This window comes from Notamacropus eugenii, chromosome 5, assembly GCF_028372415.1.
Source record: "Notamacropus eugenii isolate mMacEug1 chromosome 5, mMacEug1.pri_v2, whole genome shotgun sequence".
In the NCBI taxonomy this organism is placed as follows: Eukaryota; Metazoa; Chordata; class Mammalia; order Diprotodontia; family Macropodidae; genus Notamacropus; species Notamacropus eugenii.
This window is the reverse complement of record NC_092876.1, coordinates 83,370,497-83,394,038: the sequence shown is the minus strand read 5'-3', so window position 1 is coordinate 83,394,038 and position 23,542 is coordinate 83,370,497. Positions and strand designations below refer to the sequence as shown.

The following is a 23,542-nucleotide window of genomic DNA, read 5'->3' as shown; positions in this document are numbered from 1 at the left end:
GGGCTGAGCTATAATGAGAGATAGTGCAAAACCTTCCACTGGTCAGGGATGGTCCAGCAACCAACCAGCTTAGAGAAGGAAAATAAAAATAAAAAACAGGAGATCTACAACTCTGTAGCTGCAAGAGATCTTAGAACTTTCTAGGATAACCTCCGTGTTTACAGGTACAACTGTTGAGGCCCAAAGAGGTTAAGAAGCTTACCTACACAGTAGACTGAGAATATACACTTTTCCCAGATTCACTGGTCTTTTCCTTGTGGCAGAGTGAAATTAGACAGAAAAGCATAATATGTTTTCATTACCTCAGTGATTTAAATTAAGGTCAAATTTCCTTATAAAATATCATTGGCAATCTTAAAGGTTTCTTTCATCTTTACCTTCTTTCGTTTCATGTGACATTTAGCCTGGAGACCTTTACTATTCCTTCATCAAGTTTTTGACTGTGAGTTTTATGTATTCCAAGTCCCTATATAATTTTATTTTTTTAAATTCAATTTTATTTTCAATTTCAAATTCTCTCCCTCCCGCAACCACTGAGAGAGTAAGAAAAACAAAGCCCCTTTCAAATATGTATAGTAATGAAAAAACAAATTTCCTTTTTAAACTATGTCCAAAAATAAAAAGAAAGAGAAAAAAATATGTCTCTGTTCGATCTGTCAGGTCTTTATCTGGAGGTGGGTATCAGGTTTCATTATGAAACCTTTAGGAATTATGGTTGGTCATTGTTCTGGATCAGAGTTTCTAAGTCTTTAAAAGTTAATTATCATTAGAGTATTGCTGTTACTATATAAATTGTTGTCCTGGTTCTACTCACTTCACTTTACATTGGTTCATACAAGTCTTCCCAAATTTTTCCAAAACGATTCCCTTCATTTTTTCTTACAGAACAAGTATTCCATCCCACTGACCAACATGTTCAATCCTTTCCCAATTGATCCTTTTATTTTCTAGTTCTTTGCCTCCACAAAAAAGAGCTACTGCAAATATTTTTGTAAATATCAGTTCTTTTTCTCCTTCTTTGCTCTCTTTGGGGTATAGACTTAGAGCAGTATTGCTGGGCCAAAGGGTATGTACAGTTTAATAGATTTTGGGGCATAGTTTCAAATTGCTTTCCAGAATGGCCAGACTACTTCCAAGTTCCACCAGCAGTGCATTAGTATACTTGTTTTCTCTCAGCTCCTCTAGCATTTGTCATTTTCCTTTTTTGTCATCTTAGCCAATCTGATGGTGTAAGGTGGTATCTCTAGAGTTATTTTAATTGGTATTTCTCTTCATTATTGGTGATTCTAAGTATTTTTCCACATTGCTACTGATAGATTGGATTTCTTCCTCAGAAAACTGCCTACGTTCATATCTTTTAATCATTTATCAATTGAGGAATGGCTGTTTTTCTTGTGAATTTAACTTAATTCCATATTATATATGTATATATATATTAGAAATAAGATGTTTATCAGGACAGTTGACTTAAAGTTTTTCTCCCATTTTCTGCTTCTCTTCTAATTTTAGCTGCATTGGTTATGTTTACACAAAAGCTTTTAGATTCTGTATAATCAAAATTATCTCTTTTGTATCCCACTATTTTTATTTGGTCATTAACTCTTTCCCTGTCCCTGGTCTAACAGATAATTTCTTCTGTATTAAAGGCTGAGAGTAGCATCAGAGCAATGGCACAGCGGGTAGAGTGCCTTGTCAGGAGTCAGGAAGACTCATCTTCTTGAGTTTAAATCTGACCTCAGACACTTACTGGCTGTGTGACCCTGGGCAAGTCACTTAACCTTTTTTTACCTCAGTTTCTTCATCTGTAAAATGATATGGAGAAGGAAATGGCAAACCACTCCAGTATCTTTGCTAAGAAAATCCCAAATGGGGTCACAAAGGGTCATCCATGACTGAAAAATTAGTGAACAACAAGAAGAAAGATGACTGTCGTTTGTTTCTGCATGTTGTGTGCCTGATCTGTTCCACTGATCAACCTCTCTTTCTTACCCAGCACCAAATTGTTTTGACCATTTTAGCTTTGCAGTCTAATTTGAGGTCTAGCATTGCTATGTCCCCCTTCCTTCCTATTTTTCCCCCATTGATTCCCTTGATATTCTTGACCTGTTCTTGATTTGTTCTTCCCAATGAATTTTGTTTTATTTTTCTTAGTTTTATAAAGTAATTTTTTGGTATGATTAGTATGGCACTGAATAAGTTAGTTACTTTAGTTTGTATTATCAATACTATTATCATGTTGGCTTGTCTATGAGCAGTTATTATTTGTCACTTATTTAGATCTGTTTTTATTTGTTGCATGAAGTGTTTTATAACTGTTCATGTAGTTGATGTGTATGTCTTGACAGTGAGACTCTCAAGTATCTTATACTGTTTTTAGTTAATGGAATTTCTCTTTCTACCTCTTCCAGCTGAGTTTTGCTGGTAACATACAGAAATGCTGATAAATTATATGGATTTTTTTTTTTCATAATCTACAGCTTCGCTGAAGTTGTTAGGGGCATAATGCTCCTGAGATCTGGAAAATCAGTGTAAAATTTTTTGGCACTCCCTTCATACCAGAGAAGAAGTCTGAATTTTTTTAGGTGTTTTTTTTTGTTTGGGGTTTTTTTTTTGTGAGGCAATTGGTGTTAAATGACACAGCTCAGGGTCACACAGCTAGTCAAGTGTCAAGTATCTGAAGTGAGATTTGAACTCAGGTCCTCCTGACTCCAGAGCCCCTGCTCTGTCACCACCTCATTGCCCCCTTGTTTTATATGTAGGAAAGATTGAGTCCCAGAAAGGTTGAGTTACTTGCCCAAGTCCACACATGTGATAATTGGTAGCAGTGGAGTTTGAAAACATTCTCCACTCCAAACTTAATGCTTTATCCATGCCAGGATTCTGGCAGAGGGTTAAATGAAAGAAACAGTTCATTGAGCAGGTCAAGATGATAGTGAGGAAAAAACTTTTACCTAGCAGTCATTATTATATTTTTCTTCTCCATATCAGTTCTCATCTCCTTGCAGGTTTGGGATCTTAACTGTACTAAACTATAGGTGAAAATCCACCTTCTGCCCTGTTGCTTAACATCTCCCCCAATGCTCCCAACCACCCTAAAATATCTCTGTCTACATTTTTGAGTCCACTATCTTTTTCTCAGGACAGTTGGCAGCATGTTTCATTATGGATCCTCTGGAATTATAGTTGTCATTGTTTTAATCAGAATGCCAAAATCTTTCCCAGTTCTTTGTATTTATAGTTTTTATTGTATACATCATTCTCCTAGTTCTGTTCACTTCACCTCATCAATTGATGCCCATTTTTCTATAATAGCTAGCTTTTATGTAGCACCTATGTGTCAGACACTACACTAAGTACTTTACAAATATATCTTATTTGAGTCTCACAACAACCTTATAAAGTAGGTGCTATTGTTATCCCCATTTACAGTTGAGTAGATTGAAGTAAACAGAGGTTCAGTGATTTACCAAGATCACATGGCTGGTAAGTGTCTGAGGCTGGAGTTTAAGTTGAACTCAAGTCTTCTTGACTCCAGGCCCAGAGCTCTATCTATTATATCACACTTACCATTTCTTATGGCACAGTAGTATTCCATCACATTCAAATACTGTTAACTTGTTCAGCCATTCCCCAATTGATAGACACCTCTCCAATTCCAAGTCTTTTCCCACACAAAAAGAGCTGCTATCAGTATTTTTGTTATATGGATCTTTTTTTTTATGATCTTTATTGTCAACTTTGACTATCTGATGGATGTGAGTTGTCAAGAGTTGTTTTAATTTGCACTTCTCTAATCATTAGTGATTTAGAGTATTTTTTTCATATGGTATGGAAAGCTTGTTTTTCTCATGAAAATTGCCTATTCACGTCCTTTGATCATTTATCATTTGGGGAATGTCTGTTATAAACTTAACCTATAATAGGCCCTTAATGGTTGGTTGGTTGTTGTCCTTCATCTTTGAAGAGAACCAAAATGACATGACCATGATAAAGTGAAATTTCAGGGTGTCCAGCTGTGGCTGATCAGACCAGTACGAGCTCGGAATGCTCTACCACAGGTTGGGCACAGATAGTCCGTGTGAATATTTGAAGTGGATATCCCAAATTTGCACATCCTGCGTTTACTTTGTGCTGCCTCAGTTCTGCTTTTCTCATAGAGTACAGCACCGTTTCTGATGTGGGCACACCATACTGAGCTGTCCTGTGCCAGTGTCTCCCATGTTGCACAGTCAAATCTAAAGTTCTTGAGAGAGACCTTGAGGGTATCCTTGTATCATTTCTTCTGGCCTCCATGTAGTCGCCTGCCCCATTGCAAGTTCTCCATAAGATAGTCTTTTTGGCAAGCGTTCATTTTGGATTCGAACAGTGTGGCCAGCCCATCAGAGTTGTGCTGTCTGAAGCACAGTTTGAATACTTGGAATTCAGTTTGAGCAAGGGCTAAAGTGTCTGGTACCTTATCCTGTCAGGTGATCCTCAGAATCTTCTTAAGATAGTTCAAATGGAAGCGATTCAGTTTCTTGGCATGGTGCTATAGACTGTCCATGTTTCACAAGCATATAACAATACAACAGCTCTGTAGACCTTCAGTTTGGTAGTCAGTCCAACACCTCTTCTCTCCCAAACTTTTCTTCGGAGCCTTCCAAACACTGAGCTAGCTGTGGCAATATGTGCATCAGCCTCATTGTCAATGTATATATCCCTGGAAAGTACACTACCAAGGTAAGTGAACTTATCCCCAGCATTCAAAACGGAGAACATTTGTTGTAATTGATTGTTCCACATATGGATGGTGTGGTGGTGGTTGATGGAGCACCAGTATTTTCTTGGTGTTAATTATTAGACCAAAATTAGCACAGGCAACAGAGAATTGATCCATACTTGGTTGCACCTCAACTTCAGAGGCCGCATTGAGTGTACAATCATCTGCACACAGAAAATCATGCACCACCACTCCCTCCACTTTGGTCTTGGCTTGTAGCCTTTTCAGATTGAAGAACTTGCCATCAATACAGTAGTTGACCTTGATGCCGTGTTCATCCTTATTGAAAGTATTTGTCAACATGGCTGAAAATATGCTAAAAATCATAGGAGCAAGCACACAGCCCTATTTCACTCCATCGGTGACTGGGAAGGCATGAGAGGATTGTCCATTATCCAGAACCCGGGCAAACATGGGTTCGTGGCCATCATGAAATTGACGTACAATATTGATGAACTTCTCCAGGCAACCAAATTTTGACATAATTTTCCATAAGTCCTCACGACTAACAGTGTCAAAGGCCTTGGTCAGATCTACAAACGTTGTGTACAGACCTCTGTTCTGCTCCTGGCATTTCTCCTGGAGTTGTCGGGCATCATACACCATATTGACTGTTCCTTGGCCCTTTCTGAAGGCTCACTGGCTCTCAGGTATATGACCATCTTCCAGGTAGGATCAGCCTATTAAGAAGGACTCTAGCAAGAACTTTGCCAGCAGTGACTAAAAGAGAAATCCCCTGTGGTTGTTGCAGTACAATCTATTCCCTTAACCCTTATAGAGATGGACAGTGGAGGCATCCTTGAACTCCTAGGGGATAACCTCCTCTTGCCATATAACCTGGAAAATTTCAGTCAGTTTTTGTATGAACAATGGTCCCCCTACCTTGTAAATCTCAGCTCGAATAGAATCAGCACCAGGTGCTTTGCCATATGAAAGGAGCCTAATGGGCCTCAAAACCTCTTCTTCAGTTGGAAGTTCAGCTAAGGAGGGATTGACTTCAACCTGAGGTAAACGGTCAGTGGCCTCAGCATTGATTAATGATGGTCTGTTGAGAGCACTATGGAAGGGTTCAGCCCATCTCTCTAGGATCATGTCCTTATCACTGATCAATGTGGCTCCATCAGCATTGAGTAATTGTGATGCACTATAGGTTTTTGGTCCATAAATAACTTTCAGGGAATCATAAAAGCACTTTGGATTGTTACTATTAGCATAAAACTGAATTTTATCTGCCTTCTTAGTGAGCCAGGAATCCTGCATCTCTCTGAGCTTTGCTTGTACTTTGCTTTTGATGGAATTAAATGCTGCCTTCTTAGAGGTGAATGAATTATCCTGCTGGTAAATCCTGCGCAGTTCTTGTTTTTCATTTAGCAGCTTCTGAATTTCCCCATCATTTTCATCAAACCAGTCTTGCTGTTTGCAAGTGTTCTGACCCAGATGAGCAAATGCAGTGCTGTATATCAAATCTTTGAAAGCTGCCCACTCCTTTTCTGCTCCACTGTTGCCAACTGTGAGTTGGCTCAACTTTCCTCCCCAAGTCAGCAACAAACTGTTCACATCCAGAGAAGAGCTCTAATTTCTTGACATTAATTCTTCTGGTAGTCATTTTGCCTGGGGGGTCAGCGCTTTTGATGAATGCAAATATTTAGCTTGGAAAGGATAAGTCTATGATCAGTCCAGCACTCTGCACCACACATTGCCTTTGTCACTCTCACATCTTGTCTGTCTCTTCTCCTTACAATCACATAGTCTATTAGATGCCAATGTTTGCTGCGAGGGTGCATCCATGAAGTTTTATTGTGTTTAGGTAAACGAGAAACAGTGTTGGTGATGAGAAGGTCATGCGATGCACAAGTCTTCAGCAGTAAATGACCATTGCTGTTGCTGTTTCCAACTCCATTCCTCCCTAGGACTCCCTGCCATGTCTGGTAGTCTGAGCCTACTCTAGCTTTAAAGTTGCTCAGAATTATAAACTTGTCCTCTTCTGGCACGTTGACAAAGAGGGTCTTCTGGCAACACTGAAGCTCATAGGATTTAGGGTTGGAGAGAATCTTGAAGATCGTTTATCATAGAAGAAATTGATGTCCCAAGTCTCACATTTAATGTCAACATTAGTATTCAGAATTAGACTTTTTACACAGTCTTCCCTGCCCTCTTACCTTATCCCTACTCCTTTGCAAATTTGGGATGTCCTTGGGTGTAGAACATTTTATACAGTGGTCAGTTTTGCTAACCTTTAGAAAAAGTTACTATACTTTTTGGGGAGAGGGAAAGATACAGGAAAAAATTTACACATTGTAAAAACAAGATATCAAAATTTTATTTTGTTCCTTTAAAAAAGTGTATCGACATGGCAGCATCGTGCAGACAAAATGATGTCTTCCAGAAGCTGTTGTGTAAAAAGAAAATAACACTTTTCAGGAAACTATGCTATCCAGGAGATTAAAAGCTGGTTTTGTTAGATGCAGTAAACCTGCTGAACAGTTCTCTGCTGCCAGATTTCTTGACACAAGTGAATCTAGGGATGAATGTTCACTTTACTGCACCCAGTGGTTGGATCAATAGAAAAATGTATAAAGTAACTACAATATTCAAAAGAAAAAACTTAGAACTTAAAAACTCTTACCAAAGCAGTGATAAACCAGGATTTCAAAATTCAGTGATGAACCATGCCATTCACCTTCTGACAGAGATGTCAGTTTAGGGAGGACTATAGAAGGGAGAGAAAATAAATACTTATTTTGGGGGGGGGGGGGAACTCAAGCTAGCCAACTTAGTGTTTTTTATGTTACTCATTTACTTGGTTTCCTTTTTCCCCTTTAGGTGTATTTGAAAAGTGACCTTCTCTTCAGATATGTCAAAAACAAACAAATCCAAATCAGGGTCTCGTTCTTCCCGCTCAAGATCTGGATCAAGGTCTCGTTCTCGTTCTTTTTCTAAGTCTCGGTCTCGATCTCGATCAGTGTCCCGCTCCAGGAAACGCAGACTGAGGTAAGCGGATTCAAGCATGCATTTGTATCAATATATTGGGCAGGTTTTGCACTTAGGGATCTTTTATTAAATGGCAATGGTAATTGTCTTTTGTTCCTTCCTCCCAAATTCCCTTTTCCCAGCTTGTACATTTTCAGAGCCTGCCAATCTTAGAGTAATTAATTAGATTGGGAAGCTTTGTATCTATTGAAATCAAAGGAAAGACAATTTTTAATTGAACTATTCGTTTCTATTCTTTATTCCTGATTATTTTCCTTTTGAAATGTTTAAAGGCATAGGCAGAATTTTACCTTTGATTCATTTATGAATACGGACAACTAAGCAAAATAATGGCATGGTCAATATTGTAGGGGCAGTGTTTCACCTGATTAAGAAAATTGAGTGTTATATTCGTGGTAGTACCCATATATTTGTACTTGTTTAATATAATAACTAGAAACTAGCCATTACGCATGTTCTGGTAGGACCTCTAATTGGTGTTACCTTGTTAAACAGTAAGATTGTTTTACTATTTATGCCAGATAATGAAAGTACATTTCATAGTTGGAAAGTACCTTAGAGGTAATGACCCTTCTCATTTTATGATTAAGGAAACACACTCCAGAGAGATGAGGTGAATTTTCTGTAAACTTGGACAGATAAGAAAGAGCCAAGACTGGAAAACTGGTTTCCTTATCCCTAATTAGGAGGAGACCCTGAGCTCTTCCTAATAGACATGAACTTCTTTATAAATTGTGTTTTAGAATCAAGACTGATCTTCCTTCCATCTAGTTTTAATTAACGAGGTTTTAACATATGTGTGAGCATATTGTCTTCATCCTCACACAGTCTGTCTTTTTTCTTGTTTTGAGTCTTTAATTTTCAGGTAATCTCTAGTATTTGAATTTCCCTTTGTGGATAGATAATTTCCTTTGAAAGAAAGCTCTTCCTGAGTTGCTGACCTAAGGCTGAGGAAGAAAAGTCAACTTTTGAAAAAGATCTATAGAAAAAGGGAGTTTAGAAACCTACTTGAGAGTACATCTTAAGTAGATATTGATTTATTTGGATGTTTGCTGGAAATGCGATGAATGCTTTGAGTTTTCTGACTAAAAGGTGTGCTGACCTTGATAGGTTATTATAGGAAAGAAATGAAGATAAAGATTTCGCCTCTTGAAGCACCTTTCAGTTTCATAACTGTATCTAGAGTCTACTTTTTCTTAGGTGTATTGGTCATGAAGTTAAAAATATCTTTGGAAAAGGTCACTCATTTCTTTAAGCTGTAATCTTAGTTGTTTTCCTCGCACTCTTGTGCTTTTAAATAGCGCAATAAATATGGCACATGAATTTTTTTCTTTGTCAGTATTTCACTGAATTCTCAAATGCTTCATCTGAAAATTTGCTGCAAACCTGTGATGCGATATTATTTTCTGTCATATTTAAAAGAAAATTGCTTTTTAAATTTTTTCCCTTTGCACTTTGATGTACAATGTTTTTGTTCAGAACTTGAGATAGCTTCAAAGCTAGAAACTGAAAACTAGATAAGTTTGTGTCCATCCAATAAAACTCAGGTCATTAGGGGCATTTTTAGCAACTTCTGTCCTTAACCAAGAGCTTTGAATTCAAATGGTTGTCATCTTTTTCAGCTATGAGTCTCTTAAAGGTATACCTTTTTGTAATTGCACTTTGCAGAAGTAAGACTAGAGTAAACATTTTGAAGACATTACATCTTGGCTAAAGGATATGATCCCAGAGTCTTTGTAAACACCAGGTTGGTGTTTTCTATGAGCTCTGCACCCTATGTGACAAGTCACGATCCTGGGCAGGTTTTCTTTTCTCCTTGTCTCCTTTGCCTTCTGAAGTCATTTGGCTGTAGTCTTTGACGAGAAGAGGAAGAGGGGAGGGGTGTGTGTCTGTGTCTCCCCGTCCTCTGCAGTGCATCCATTGAAGGTTAGGGTTAGATCTACTTTATATTATCATATCATGGAAAAAGTGTTCTTAGAGAGAGTACCTATATTTTTTCCATTTTCTGACTTTTTTTTTTTCTAGAAACAGATATATTTGCAGTTAGATGCTCTGTTTTAAAATCTGGCCTGTCTGTTTCATGGTTTTACTTTCAATTTTCCCTCAACTACAAGGAAAGTACACTGTCCAGATTGTGAGAACATGCCCTTTAACCATCTAATTAGCTGCTGTGAGTGCTACAGAATGGGAGAAAACTGATTGTTTCCTTGTATTTCACAGACCGTATCCTTTTAAAGCGACTTTTCGTAAATAACTTCATTTTGAAGTCTCCAGAGACTCATGTTCGTGCATCTGTACAGTGGCCGCAGGTTTTGGATGCAGTGTGCTACAGGCCCCTCAGTAGTAATTGGTAACAGAGATGTAATAGCCTCCTGAGGATGCACTTAGTGCTTTGAGGTGGATCACATCCCTCAAGTATAGTTTTTAATCAGATCAGATTCAGTTTCAGAGCCTGCATCTGCCTTCCTTTCTTTCTTATATTGTTGTTTCTGTTTTTACATGAGAAAGTTTTAAAGGTAAGTTGTTTTATTATACTAAGTAACAGCACGTTAAGAATTTGTAGTAAGACCTATCTTTGCCAGATATTAAGTGCTAAAAAAAATTTTTTTTTTTGATTTAGCTAAAGACCTGAGTTTAAGGTGATCAGAATTGTGGGAAACTAAGCCTATTTTGCCTTATTTAGATTTTATTGAGTATAATCATATTGAGTATTTGTACTTTGAAAGTGGTAATTTGTTGTTATTACTCAATTCTGAAAGAATGTTCGGTCTTTATTAAACATGGCATTTTAAAACAAGAAAACTTCAAACCATGTGTCAACAGACTCTTCCCATCCACTCACCTGGAAACCTAAAGTATATTCTCAGTCTAGGATTATGTGTTACAGTCCCTATGGGGGTTAATAGGGGCCTCTGTCACAGAGCCGCTGGCCCACAGGGGACCCTGTGAAAGAGACATGGGTATCTGGTGTCAGGCATTGCTGGCAGGAACAACTTTACCTGTGGAGGAATACCTAAAAGGGTTTTTAAAAAATGATAAACAAGCACAGATTCATAAATGGGGAGACCTAGTGGTGAGCTGTGTTCAGCATCTTTGTCCTTATATGTGGCAATACACACATATTCACATATATATACATATATACATGCACACACATAGTAAGAAAAAGACAAAAAACCAAACTTTTCAGTAAATTTTACATTGCTGTATAATCTTATCTCTCCATCTGAGTGCTCTCCTGTTCCCTCCTCTCCTCTTTTAAACAAACAAAAAAAATTGGTGATTCTATTAGTAGTCTGAAGGTGTTATTCTTTTTGGAGACTTGACTTGAGATTTTGTTCTGATAGGAGTAGGCAGTTTTTAATGTTTTATTGATGATCTTGCTGTCACTTCCTAAAGACCCACCCTTGTCCTGATAGAATCTTTCATTTCAACCAAGAAGTACATTTTTAAAAATTCAGTACGTTGGCTTTGACACTTCCTTCCACATCTATAGTCTACTACCTCTTGTGTTATGAGGTGAGGAGTTATGTTTTCCTGACAGCCATGTAAAGTCCAATGTTAATTTTTCCTGTTTAATAGAAAGCTTGCCTCTCTTTCAGTCTCTTTTTAATCTTTACCAGAGAAAGTTGAGGCCAAATTTTTGCCTCTTGCCTTCTTGCAATATTATTTTAAAGCAAGATAGTACTACTTCTACCACCACTGCCTTGTCAGATGAAGAAGAATCAGTACTAGTAATCTGGCAAATAAATCACATCTGTTCTGGCACACATGAAGTTCTTTGAAACATCTACAACCTTACTAGAACAGTGAGTTTTTAGGTTCTCCTTTAATGTCAGCCTCATGGGTACAGTGACCCCTTGTGGTGACATAGGAGGGCCATATTATACAATTGTAGAGTTTTGATGCCAAATGTTATATTCATGGTAGAGTAATATTTTAACATTAGATTTGACTATCCCTGGATTTTTTTAAATACTATGGTTAGAGTATTTTGCTGATTTAATTTTTTTTTCAGATTCTATTGAATCCTATAGAATTGGTCTAGATAGACTGTAAGATATGACCTTGGAAGCAAGGAAATTACTATAGCCAGGGAAAGCCTAATCCAGACAGCCCAGGGCCTTAAGGAGCTGTTAAATTGAGGGCATAAATACAAATTCAAATTACCTGCACAAATGTAAAAATTTTTATCTTCATGATCTGCAGATTATACATTCTCAGGAGTCTGAAATGAATGTCTCCTAATGCAATTCTTCTAATGGGGGAGATTTTATTGTTTGTAAATATTTGTATGTTAAAGCATTTGCTTTATTTAAATTAAGAAATAAATGATACTCTGATCCCAGAACTGTAGATTTTCATTTATTCCAATAGTAAGAAAGCTATTTTAACATCTCATAAAATTTGTTGAAATGGGATTTTTTGCCTGTATAAAGACAATCCTTACTGGTGATTATGGACCATAATAATTCACTCAAGTATTGAGATGAATTACTTTTGTATATTTGCTTTAAGCATCAGAAAATAAGTGAAAAACAAAATCCTTGAGAAGATGGTATCATTCAGGAGTATCTTTGTCAGGATTTTTAGGAAGAACATGACACTTTTTTTCTCGTGAAAGAATTTGAATCAAAAATAGAAACTATTTTCTCTCCTTTCTTCCCTTTTCAGTTCTAGGTCCCGTTCCAGATCATATTCTCCAGCTCATAACAGAGAAAGGAATCATCCAAGAGTATATCAGAACCGAGATTTTCGAGGTCACAACCGAGGCTATAGAAGGCCCTATTACTTCCGTGGTCGCAACAGAGGCTTTTATCCATGGGGCCAGTATAACAGAGGAGGCTATGGAAACTACCGGTCAAATTGGCAGAATTACCGCCAAGCATATAGTCCTCGACGGGGCCGTTCTCGATCCCGGTCCCCAAAAAGAAGGTCCCCTTCACCCAGGTCTAGGAGCCATTCTAGAAACTCTGATAAGTCTTCCTCTGACAGGTCAAGGCGCTCCTCATCTTCTCGATCTTCCTCTAACCATAGCCGAGTTGAGTCTTCTAAACGCAAATCTGTAAAGGAGAAAAAGTCATCTTCTAAAGATAACCGGCCATCACAGGCTTCTGGAGATAACCAAGGTGATGATTCCAAGGAGCAGCCTTTCCCTGGAGGTACCTCTCAGGATGCTAAACCATCAGAGAGCTCAAAGCCATGGCCTGAGGCCACTACCTATGGTGCTGGCTCAGCATCAAGAGCTGCTGTGTCTGAGCTGAGCCCCCGAGAGCGTAGCCCTGCCCTCAAAAGCCCTCTCCAATCAGTGGTGGTGAGGCGACGGTCTCCCCGCCCTAGCCCTGTACAGAAAACTAGCCCTCCACTCTCCACATCATCTCAGATGGGCTCAGCTCTGCAGAGCAGCACTGGTTTTCAGGCTGGAGCTCACCAAAGCCAATTTGATCATGGTGCTGGGGGCTTGAGCCCATCCAAAAAAAGCCCTGTGGGTAAGAGTCCCCCAGCCATTGGTTCCACATATGGCTCTTCATCACAGAAGGAGGAAGTATCTGCTCCAGGAGGAGCAGCCTATTCAAAGAGGCAAGTATCACGTTTTTCTTGACTTGTTTTGTGTCATGTGGTATGCCAGCTGAACATTGATTTTAATGTGATGTCAATGCCAAAAAATATTCATGGTGAAGGAAATAGTGGTTTTGTTTTCCCAGTCAGAATTCTTATTAATGATAGTGAGATAGCACTGTTTCCCTGAAACTTTGTTTAGCAGAGTTTAAAAAAAAGACAAAAGTCACACAGGGAATACTTTAGCTATAGCTTAACTCTAGCTTTCCTACCTTCCTGAATTTGTATTGCAGCATAAAGTTTCTTTAAACTACTCTGCCATGGTGTTTTCACATTTAAAATTTGCCTTGGAATCTGCCAATGTGTCTATAAGCCTGAGAGCAGTAGAACTTTGTGGGTCAGCTGTCAAAGAGTATGGTCTTTGCCAAAGTGAATGACCATTGGAACGGTTAGCATTCACCTGCTAGGACCTACCATCTGCTATGACTGATCTACACCGGCCCATCATTGTGAAGAGCTGCATACTCATACATTCAACTCAGGAGACCTGGGCAAAATGGGGAAGTTCAAGGCTTATGGCCAGGAATGCCTTGTTTTAAAACTTCAAGGTGGGTGTGTATCCCAATAGAAACCCACCAGGCTGCATATTAGGAGAGGACGTGGCAAAATACCCCAGTCTCTCTGTACTAGGGGACACGGTGAGTGGAATGCAGATCTTTGTTTCTTTTTTTGTGTGAGTGTGTTGGGGTAAAAGGCAGTAGAAACAGACCAGTGTTTGTAGCTGTTGGAGAAGTGCATTATGTCATTGTCTTCCACTTTGCCGCTCCTGGAAGGTGTCCTTTTCATGGCTCTGCCCTTGAGTCTTTTCTCCCTTAAGAGTATCTTTATTGGCAATCTTTGTATATGCTTAGTCTTCCTCGGATTCTTTGGTTTAATTTCACTACAGTGAATATTCTACATTAATTATCCCAGTGAAATGGTTTACTTCTCTTGTTCAGCTCACTGTTTTAAAAACATAACTACGTTTTTAAATGATTCACAATTTTGTCTTCTACCATGTTTGTAAACGGCTATCCTTATTAGAAGAATTGATTATGAAATTCATTTTCCACAAGAAATATTCCATGTTAACTTATGTTTTTATTTGTGTTTGCAGTAGATGAAATATTTAGATCTTCTAGGCGACTTGCATCAAATTTGAAGTCGCTTTTGAGACTTTTATTTCCAATGTGTATTATATAAAGCAAAACAATCCAAGGTTGAACATTCTGGTGTATTTACTGCTGAAAGCAGATTTATAAATGACTGAGTGGAGGTGTTGGGTAAGACCTTAATTTTTTTTTCTATAGACTAAGTCTATACAGGTAAGTGATTATTTAAGTACTTTACAAATGCCCTTTGCTATTTCCTCTCTACCCTTTTTTCCCTACATTCCTATATCCTATTTATGTTTCTTTAGCATTAGGTTCGTAAATCTACACAAGAACTACCTAAGAAATTTATTCAAATTTAGCTCAGTTGTAAAATTTTTGCTAACTTTGGAATAGCCTGTAAAGCCTGTTACAAAGTAAGTTGCTTAAGAAATCTCTTTTGTATGTGTGTGTTTATATTTCTGAACAGGTATCTAGAAGAGCAGAAGCCCGAGAACGGAAAAGATAAGGAACAGAAACTAACAAATGTTGATAAGGAAAAAATAAAAGACAAAGGGAGCTTCTCTGAGTTGGGCTTGGGAGATCCAAAAGTGAAGTCTGACTCATTTGCTTCCAAAGCTGATGCTGAGAAACCTTTTCGGGGCAGCCAGTCCCCCAAGAGATATAAGCTCCGAGATGATTTTGAGAAGAAGATGGCTGAGTTCCACAAAGAGGAAATGGATGAACAAGACAAGGAGAAGGCGAAGGGCAGGAAGGAGTCTGAGTTTGAGGATGAGCCCAAATTTATTTCCAAAGTCATCTCAGGCAGCAGCAAAGGCCAAGAGGATGAGCGGCCTGGCAAGTGGGAAGGTGTGGTGTATGTGCCTGGTGGCAAGGAAAAGCAAAGGAAGGCCGAGGAGCTGGAGGACGATGCCTATGCTGACCGGCCCAAGAAGGAGGAGCGGGCCACCACCAAGAGGACCGAGCCCACTGCGCACCGTGGCTTTGTGCCCGAGAAGAACTTCCGGGTGACCGCCTACAAGACCCTGCCAGAGAAGAGCTCATCCTCGCCACCTCCACCATCCAGGAAGGCCACCACCACCCCTGCGGCCACAGAGGCCCGAGACAAGCTGGGCTCAACCAGGACTGAGAGCCTGCCCCTGGGAAAGTCCTCCTTCTCCATCACCCGGGAGGCCCAGGTCAACGTCCGCATGGACTCTTTCGATGAGGACCTGGCCCGGTGAGAGCCCGAGGGTGCCCTCTGCGAGGGGGCGTGGGGGGGCGGTGTGGGGGGGGCAGCTCCCAGGCAGCCTCAGAGCAGCACCCGGCCTTGGGCCCTAGATGGCGCTGCTGTGCTGACAGCTGGCACAGACTAGATGGCTGCAGATCAGGAGTGAGTGCTGTGGGAGGGCCTGCTGGGCGGGTCAAGGGAAGCCTCCTCCCTGGGTTGGGCCTGCTCCTCCCTTGGACTGGGCCCGCTCCTCCCTTGGGCTCAGCTCGATCCTCCTTGGGCCTTGCCATCACCTGTGTGCTGGGGGCTGACCAAAGAAGGCCTCCCCAGGATTCTGGTAAATGGGTGGCACATTTTTGAGGGTCCTTCAGACATTAATACCTGACTTCCAAGGTGGGCAGGGTTGCTGCAGTGATAGCCTTCAGGTCACAATGATGCAGTTTTGGGGCTTTTGTACTCCAGTTATACAGGTTTTCTTAACACTCTTTCCCCCCGATTTCTCCCCCTTTTTTTCTTTCAGTCCCAGTGGCTTATTGGCTCAGGAACGCAAACTCAGTCGAGATCTAGTCCATAGTAACAAAAAAGATCAGGAATTCCGTTCCATATTCCAACATATACAGTCTGCTCAGTCTCAGCGGAGCCCCTCAGAGCTGTTTGCCCAGCACATTGTGACTATTGTTCATCATGTTAAAGGTGAGTCAAAGTCCCCCACCTGCCCTCCCTTGCTGTTCCATACCTTCAGCTTCCTCTAAGGACCATTTGGAGAAAAAGAGTCTTACTCTTCTTCAAAGTGGCCAGTGATGCTCTAAAAGGAGAGAGGCCTCTTTTTTTGTCCTTGATTATTTGGACTGTTCATTCCATTACAAAGGTCTTTGAAATCCATGGCTGGCATGAGGGAATTACTTCTGGGGCCATCTCACCTGTTTAGCAAATTATGGGGTTTCAAGTGCTAATTACTGGTGTCTGGTGAGAGTGGTTAAAACTCTTTTATAGGAGCGAGGATATACAATTAAGTATGAAGGGATTTTTCAGGTTTCCTCTACCTTTTCCTCCTAAACTTCTCAAGCTTCTGGTCTATGTGCAGACTTTCAGATTATAGGCTTCTTAGAACAGTTCTTAATAATTCCTCTCCCTCCATCTCCCTAACTTCTTCAATGAGCGTTTTTCTTTGACCACATGATAAAAATGTCCTTCAAGCATTTTTCTTAAGGACTGAAACCATTCCCTAGAAATTGGATCAGTTTTTACCTTTCATAGGTAATTTAGAGGAGTTTATGTGCTGAAGGAAGAAACCAAAGACGGAAGTGCAGTCTTGTTAGGCAGAACCTGGTCTCGCTCAGACTTGTGGCACCTCTGCAGAGGTGTGTTTTAGAAGAAGGACCCTTTGTGCTTCAGGAAGGGAAGTTGTCCCCAAGCCCCCTTCCTTGACTACAGGAATGTGAGTGGCATCTGCCTCATCGCCTATCTCGGGGCTTTACAAACAGTGTTTAATAAATGAAGTTTACATTAACCTCTGGAACTTGTATATATGGTATGTTTGTTCTGTGTCAAGATTTAACCTTAAACCTCTGGGATTGTGGATTTAGAGCTGATCAGGACCAGATGCCATCTAGTCCAACGCCCTCATTTTATAAATGAGGAAACTAAGGTCCAGGGAGCTGAAAGGACTTGCCCAAAGTCATAGAACTAATTGACATTAGACGAAGGTTCGAACTAGGGTACTCTTGTAGAGTCTTTGTGCATATTAATACTATAGCGCAATACAGTAATCATGGGACATCTTTCTTTGCATCCTCCACAGAGCATCATTTTGGATCCTCAGGAATGACATTGAATGAACGTTTTACTAAATACCTAAAGAGGGGAACAGAACAGGATGCAGCCAAAAACAAGAAGAGCCCAGAGATACACAGGTGTGGAATGCAATCCTACTAATGGAGGTTTCAATGAAGACTTTAGTTTGTCACATTCTCTATTTCATGGAATTTAGAGCAACTTTGTATAAACTCTCAGGTGGTGCATAGCCTGTTGTTTCTTTTTTTTTTTTAATTTTATTATTATTATTTTTTAATGTTTAACAATCACTGCCATGCAATTGAGATTTTTATCCCCCTCACACCTACCCCCCACTACCCTCCTCCCTCCCCATGACTGCATACAATTCTGTATAGGTTCTACATACACTTTCCAATTGAGTACATTTTCACTATAGTCATGCTATGTAGTTGGACTAAAATAAATGGAAGAAATCATATAACAAATCAAAACATGATACACAAAAACACATACACACACAAACATGATCTGCTACATTCTGCGAATGACTTCCATATTTCTTTCTCTAGTGTGGAAGGCATTTTGCCTTAAAAAAACCACCATTGGGATTTTTTTTTTTTTAAGAAGTTCTTGCGTTATTACGAAATTCCAAGCCTACCAGAAAAACCTCTCGCACACTGTGGTCGTTGCTGTGCACAAAGTTCTCCTGGTTCTGCTCCTTTCACTCAGCATCAGGTCATATAAGTCCTTCCATAGCCTGTTGTTTCTTGTAATAGCGTGCACCAGGGAAATGATATAAGATTATGAGACCAGTGAAACAGACACCTGGTAGACATGAGCTGGTCTGAGGCTCCAGGGAGGTAAGCCAAAGGGGCTAGGCTCTCCTTTTTAGCTCACTTTGAGTTTTCCTTAAACATATGGGTTACTTTTCCAAAGGAGGCTGCAAAATATTGAGGGGATGATGGGGGGGGAGTCTGTAATTACTTTGTAATATGTATTTACTTTGTAATTACTTTGGCAGATTTCTGAAACCTTCTCTGTTTATTAGGCACCATGATGAGTTGAGGGTTTCTAAGCAAGTTGTGTTTCTGATCTAAACATTCCTTTGGGTGGGTTTCAGTAAAACGGTTTATTCTCTGCCTCTTGCATTAGACAGAGATTTTAGACACCAGGCTCAGGGTTTGGGATTTGTTTTTGTTGTTGTTGTTGTTAAATGCCATCTAGACACCAGGCTCAAGGATTTTGGGGATGTTTTTTGTTGTTAAATGCTTTGGGAGTTGTATATTCAGCAACCAGCTCTTCTCTCTGGGCATAAGGAAGGAACAGTGGGAGACAGCTTCATTCATTACAAAAAGGACCTGGTTCTTAGGGCTCTTCCCTGGATGTAGAGCCAGTGGAGATGAGTTGGAACACCAGATTGGCGGTTTGATTTCTTTGGCTGTGTTGATAATTCTTTATGTTCTTCTGAGTAATTTTTTAAAAAATTTATCTGAGTGGGCTTATTGGAGAAGGAGGGTTTTGGCTGTGATTCAGATTGACGAATTCATCAGAGAGTATTGGGAACTCTGTTTGGAAACTACACTGATGCATATTAGCAACATACCTTCAATTTAGGTGCCACTGTATGTAAGAGATAGGACTTAAAAATTCTCATCTTCCTCCGAGGTCCCCACTCTCTACTATTCTGGGCCTCTCCAAAGGAATCTTTTTTCCTGCTGATAAACTATGAGAGGAGGAACTTTATTTTATTTACCTCTTGGCCCCCTCAATGACTAACACGTAGTAGATAGTAAATGAATCTGAATTTTGGAGGTAAGTATTATGGAGCACTACAAATGGGCAGAGGTGAGATTTGCATTGGAAAAATATTAACTTGGATTTTGTTTTGTTAATTCCCTAGGAGGATAGATATTTCTCCCAGTACATTCAGAAAACATGGTTTGGCTCATGACGAGATGAAAAGCACGCGGGAGCCTGGCTACAAGGTGAACTGTCGCTTTCATCAGTAATTCCAACAAAATGAGTGCGTTGGGCATGAACTTAACAGAAATGTTTTTGTTTAAATTACTCTCTACTTAAGTTTGTGTTTTTCTTTTAAGGATGGGCATAATTCTAAAAATGAACTACAAAGGGTTAATTTTTATTAAATGTATCAACAACCTTTGTGAAGTGGTTAGAATATGGTAAATGACCCCAAAGTCTATTGAGGTGAGATTGAGAAAAAAAAGAGAGGAGTTTTGGAACAAGTGCCCATGATGAGAGAAGAAACTTTTTGTGATATTTTTCTGCTTGTAAGTATTATCAAATCAATTGTATACATGCGCTATTTCCAACCATGATTTCAAAAAGACATGCATGTCAGAGAGAGGAAAATAAAACTTTTATTTGTAACTGAACTGAGTAAATTGTTAATACACAACTAGTCCAATTTGTTCTAATGTTGTACCCGTATCATTTGTTTTCTCACTGTTACTTTAATGCTGCCCAGTCCAACTGCATTTAGACTGCTATGAACAGTAGGATAAAGTGTTAAAATTGTATTATGGATTTGGATTGAGTTGTTTTTTAAAGTGTTATGCAGATTGTATGTCTTTCTTCAAGTATGTTTTTAGTTAAGATGAGTAATGTTTCCCATCCTGCTGAAACCTTAATTTTTATGTACTTATTTTCAAGGTTTCAAAAAAAAATGTTGTATCAGATAAATATGATAAACCTGCTTTTTCTCTCCCTCTCTGAATACCAGCTTGGCTCTATATGAAACAGGAAGTTTTTGAAACGGTGGAAGAAATCTTGTCCTCCGTGTTTTGAGGGGGAGAGGGGAAAGGAATGCTAAATTATTATTCACTCTACCTAAGGAAGCAGTGGCTGCTTTTGTCAGTGACCATTAGTGGTGCTGGGAGTAATTTGGTGTCTGAGTGGAAATAATAAAATCTCTTTCCTGGGGAAGTGTACAAAAGCCAACAAACAAAATAAAACTACTAAAAGTACTAGCATCTTGTAAAAATCTATGTGCCCCAATCAGGAGGAGATCAATGACTCCCAACTCTTCCTCCTGTGGCTGAAGTTTTAAGTTTGTTACTTAAATTTTGATTATGTGAAATTTTAATAGTTAAAAAAATTACTAAACTTGTCATCGTCCCCTCCACCCCCATGCCCACTTTGAGGAGTTCTCTCTATGAAATGAATGTAATTTCCTGTCAAATTTTAGTTCCTCTCTCCCTTTTGTTTTGAATTAAAAAAGCAACTGCTATAACAGATGATTTCTTTTTAAAGCCATTGCTGAAGTGTAACACCAACATTGCTACAATCTCTGTAAAATAACTTCTCTGTTGAGCATCCAGAAAGGTAGATGTTTTTACATAATATGCCCATTTTTATGTAAGCTCCTACCCTCTGTTGCCACTTCCTTTGTTTTGCATTATACAGCTTCCTTCTGAGGAAGTTTCCTCAGTTATCTGTAGAGGTAATGTTAGGATAGCCTGCTCAGGTTCTCTGTTCCTGCTTTCCAGGCCAGCCAGTGCTTTGGGTTATTTCCCAGGCTAGCAGAATGCCTTAAAGCAAATTGGGAATATGTCTTGAGTTCAGCCTATATCAGGTGTCATCTGATAATCTTGGTTGTACTCATGGTGGCTCTATGCCTACAGACCAGTTCCTAGCTTACCTACCCACTCACAAAAAAGAAGAAAGAGAGAAGGCTTCCATTCTTTAGCTTTGCTGACAGAAGCCGTACTCACTAGAAATCTCAGCCTGTAGCTGGGATTCTTAAGTCAGTTTCCATGCTTAGAGTAGTTTGTAAATGGTGGTGAGAAATGATCTAGTTCCCTGTGATGTTTTGTTTTCATTTTTGACTTGTTCTTGTTAGATTAAATAAATGCCCTAAGCTTCTTGCTGGGAAGGGACATTAAGTCACTTGTGCAGCTGGGATATGTTTTCTAGCATTCTTGCTACTCCCTCTCTCCCCCTCATCGTACCACCACAATGAAAAACCATGGTTTTTTAGGGTAGTTAATATGTTGGTATATTTATAGTCTGATAGTCTTAACTCCTACTTCTTTCTTTCTCTGCAGGCTGAGGGAAAATACAAAGATGACCCAGTTGATCTTCGCCTTGATATTGAACGTCGTAAAAAACATAAGGAACGAGATCTTAAACGAGATAAGTCAAGAGAATCAGTGGATTCCCGAGATTCAAGCCACTCAAGGGAGAGATCAACCGAAAAAACTGAAAAAACTCACAAAGGATCCAAAAAGCAGAAGTATGTAGGCAGTCGTGTCTATCTAGGTGTGCTGTTTGATGCAGGGATGATACCAGATGTACACTCTTCCAGGCTGTCTAGGAATTGACAGCATTCATTGCTGATAGTAGCTTAATATAGCTACACTCCTCCAAAAAGTTGCTCCGATTGCTTTTTCCATATTTTGGTTTCAGCAGTCACTTCCATTAATTTCAAATTTTCTCCCGCTCCTTCCCCAGGAAGTCATGCAATCTTATATGGGCTCTACACATACATTTCTGTTAAACACTATTAGTAAATTTTTAAAGAAACAAATCATAACTTATGCAAATAAATGTAGTTCCCCTTCAAAGTAGTCACCTTGGGGATATACTTAGTCTGTCAATAGCTTATTTCAGCATTTTTCAACATGTTCTAGAACCGCTCTTCTAGAATAGCCTGCTTAGCCTATAACAATTCATTGTATTCTCGCTGGTGGTGAATCTTAGACCTTTGAGGGAAATGGTTTTTTTAGCAATGAATTCATCCCAGTGAATAATGTGGGTCATCAGGCTAGCCTTTCTTAGTTAAAAAAAAAAAAAAGACAGTGTAAATATATTGTCTTTCATGACTAACTGACTGAATTTAAATTCCAATTTCTAATATATTTCAAGGACCCCTATTTCCTTGCTGTGGCTTCTGTGTCTCCCAGTGCTGTTCACAACCTCTCTGTCCTTTAATGGAAGGTCTTTATGAGTTGCTGTGTTGGAAAAGGCGGGGAACGTTATCAACTGGTGCCTAGTTTTCTGTTGACAAACTTTTCCTTACTTTATTGGATAGGGTAAGAAGTACTTAGGCCTTCTTAGTGCCTTTGTAGCCTAGTGTGACTTTCAAGTACTCATAAACAGTCTGAGAGAGCCCAGGATCACAACTTCCCATGCCCCAGGAAGGCTTTAGTGAAAGAAGTTCTTGCTGTGGTTTTGTTTTTGGTTTGTTTGCTTTTGATTTTCTGAAAACACTCTAACCTTCTACTTGGTTCTGTGGAGATCCCTGTCAATAGACATTGGTACTTTTTAGTCATCTTAAAATAATTGACCACCTTAGCTTAGTCTAGTACTATGTAATGAATTTTCATATACATTATGACATTTTGAGCTGTGCTAAGAAAAAAAGTTGAGCAGGTATTTTCTCCATTTGACAGATAAGTAAACTGAGACAACTGAACCATACTGTTCGAACTGTAATGTTGGTATTATACCTTAACAATGGCTTTAAAAAAAAATCATCTGTTATGGCATATAGCTTTTTTCATTCAGTGCCCTGTGTTCGAACAGATATTTAGTGACAGCCAAGGTTTGAATATAGGTCTCCTACATCCCAGTCCAGTACTCTTGTTTTCTGTATTGTCTATTCAGGTCCCTTGTGCTAGGATAGAATTTCATATAGGCAAATCTAGTTTGGACTCCTTCCAAGAGAGAGAATTGATTGATCATAGACTGAAAATTGGAAGGCATCTCAGAAGCCACATGGAACAGTGCAAAACTAAGCAGGAATCCTATCCACAGCATGCCTAACAAGTGGTCGTAAAGCTTTGCTTGAAGAATTCCAATGAGGGAAATCTACTCTTCCTCCACCCCTCAGGTGTTCTGTTCCACTGTAGGATAACTAATTTTTAGGGAAGGAGTTGTTACTAATTGACCAAAGTAACAAATAGGTGTTAAAAAATGATCTGATACCTAAGATTAAGGACATTCATGACCATATTTTAAGGAAGCTTCCATTGAATTATTCAGTTAAGTACCTAGTATGTGCTAGACATTTATATTCTTCTTGGATTTAGCATTTTACTAATAACTTGGATAAAAATGCATCAATGACACTTA

General features: G+C 39.3%; 1 protein-coding gene across 9 annotated transcripts in view; it reads left to right on the top strand.

Moving 5' to 3' along the window:
* THRAP3 (thyroid hormone receptor associated protein 3) overlaps nt 1-23,542 on the top strand; it is an 83,364-nt gene that overhangs the window by 52,881 nt on the left and 6,941 nt on the right. For all 9 annotated transcript variants that reach the window (XM_072610029.1, XM_072610028.1, XM_072610033.1 and 6 more), the window contains 7 exons: nt 7,583-7,750; nt 12,425-13,330; nt 14,930-15,679; nt 16,191-16,363; nt 17,472-17,583; nt 19,347-19,431; nt 21,514-21,701. In XM_072610029.1, the coding sequence (XP_072466130.1) occupies nt 7,614-7,750; nt 12,425-13,330; nt 14,930-15,679; nt 16,191-16,363; nt 17,472-17,583; nt 19,347-19,431; nt 21,514-21,701 (2,351 nt within the window). In that variant the 5' untranslated portion in view covers nt 7,583-7,613. The remainder of the gene's footprint in view (nt 1-7,582; nt 7,751-12,424; nt 13,331-14,929; nt 15,680-16,190; nt 16,364-17,471; nt 17,584-19,346; nt 19,432-21,513; nt 21,702-23,542) is intronic.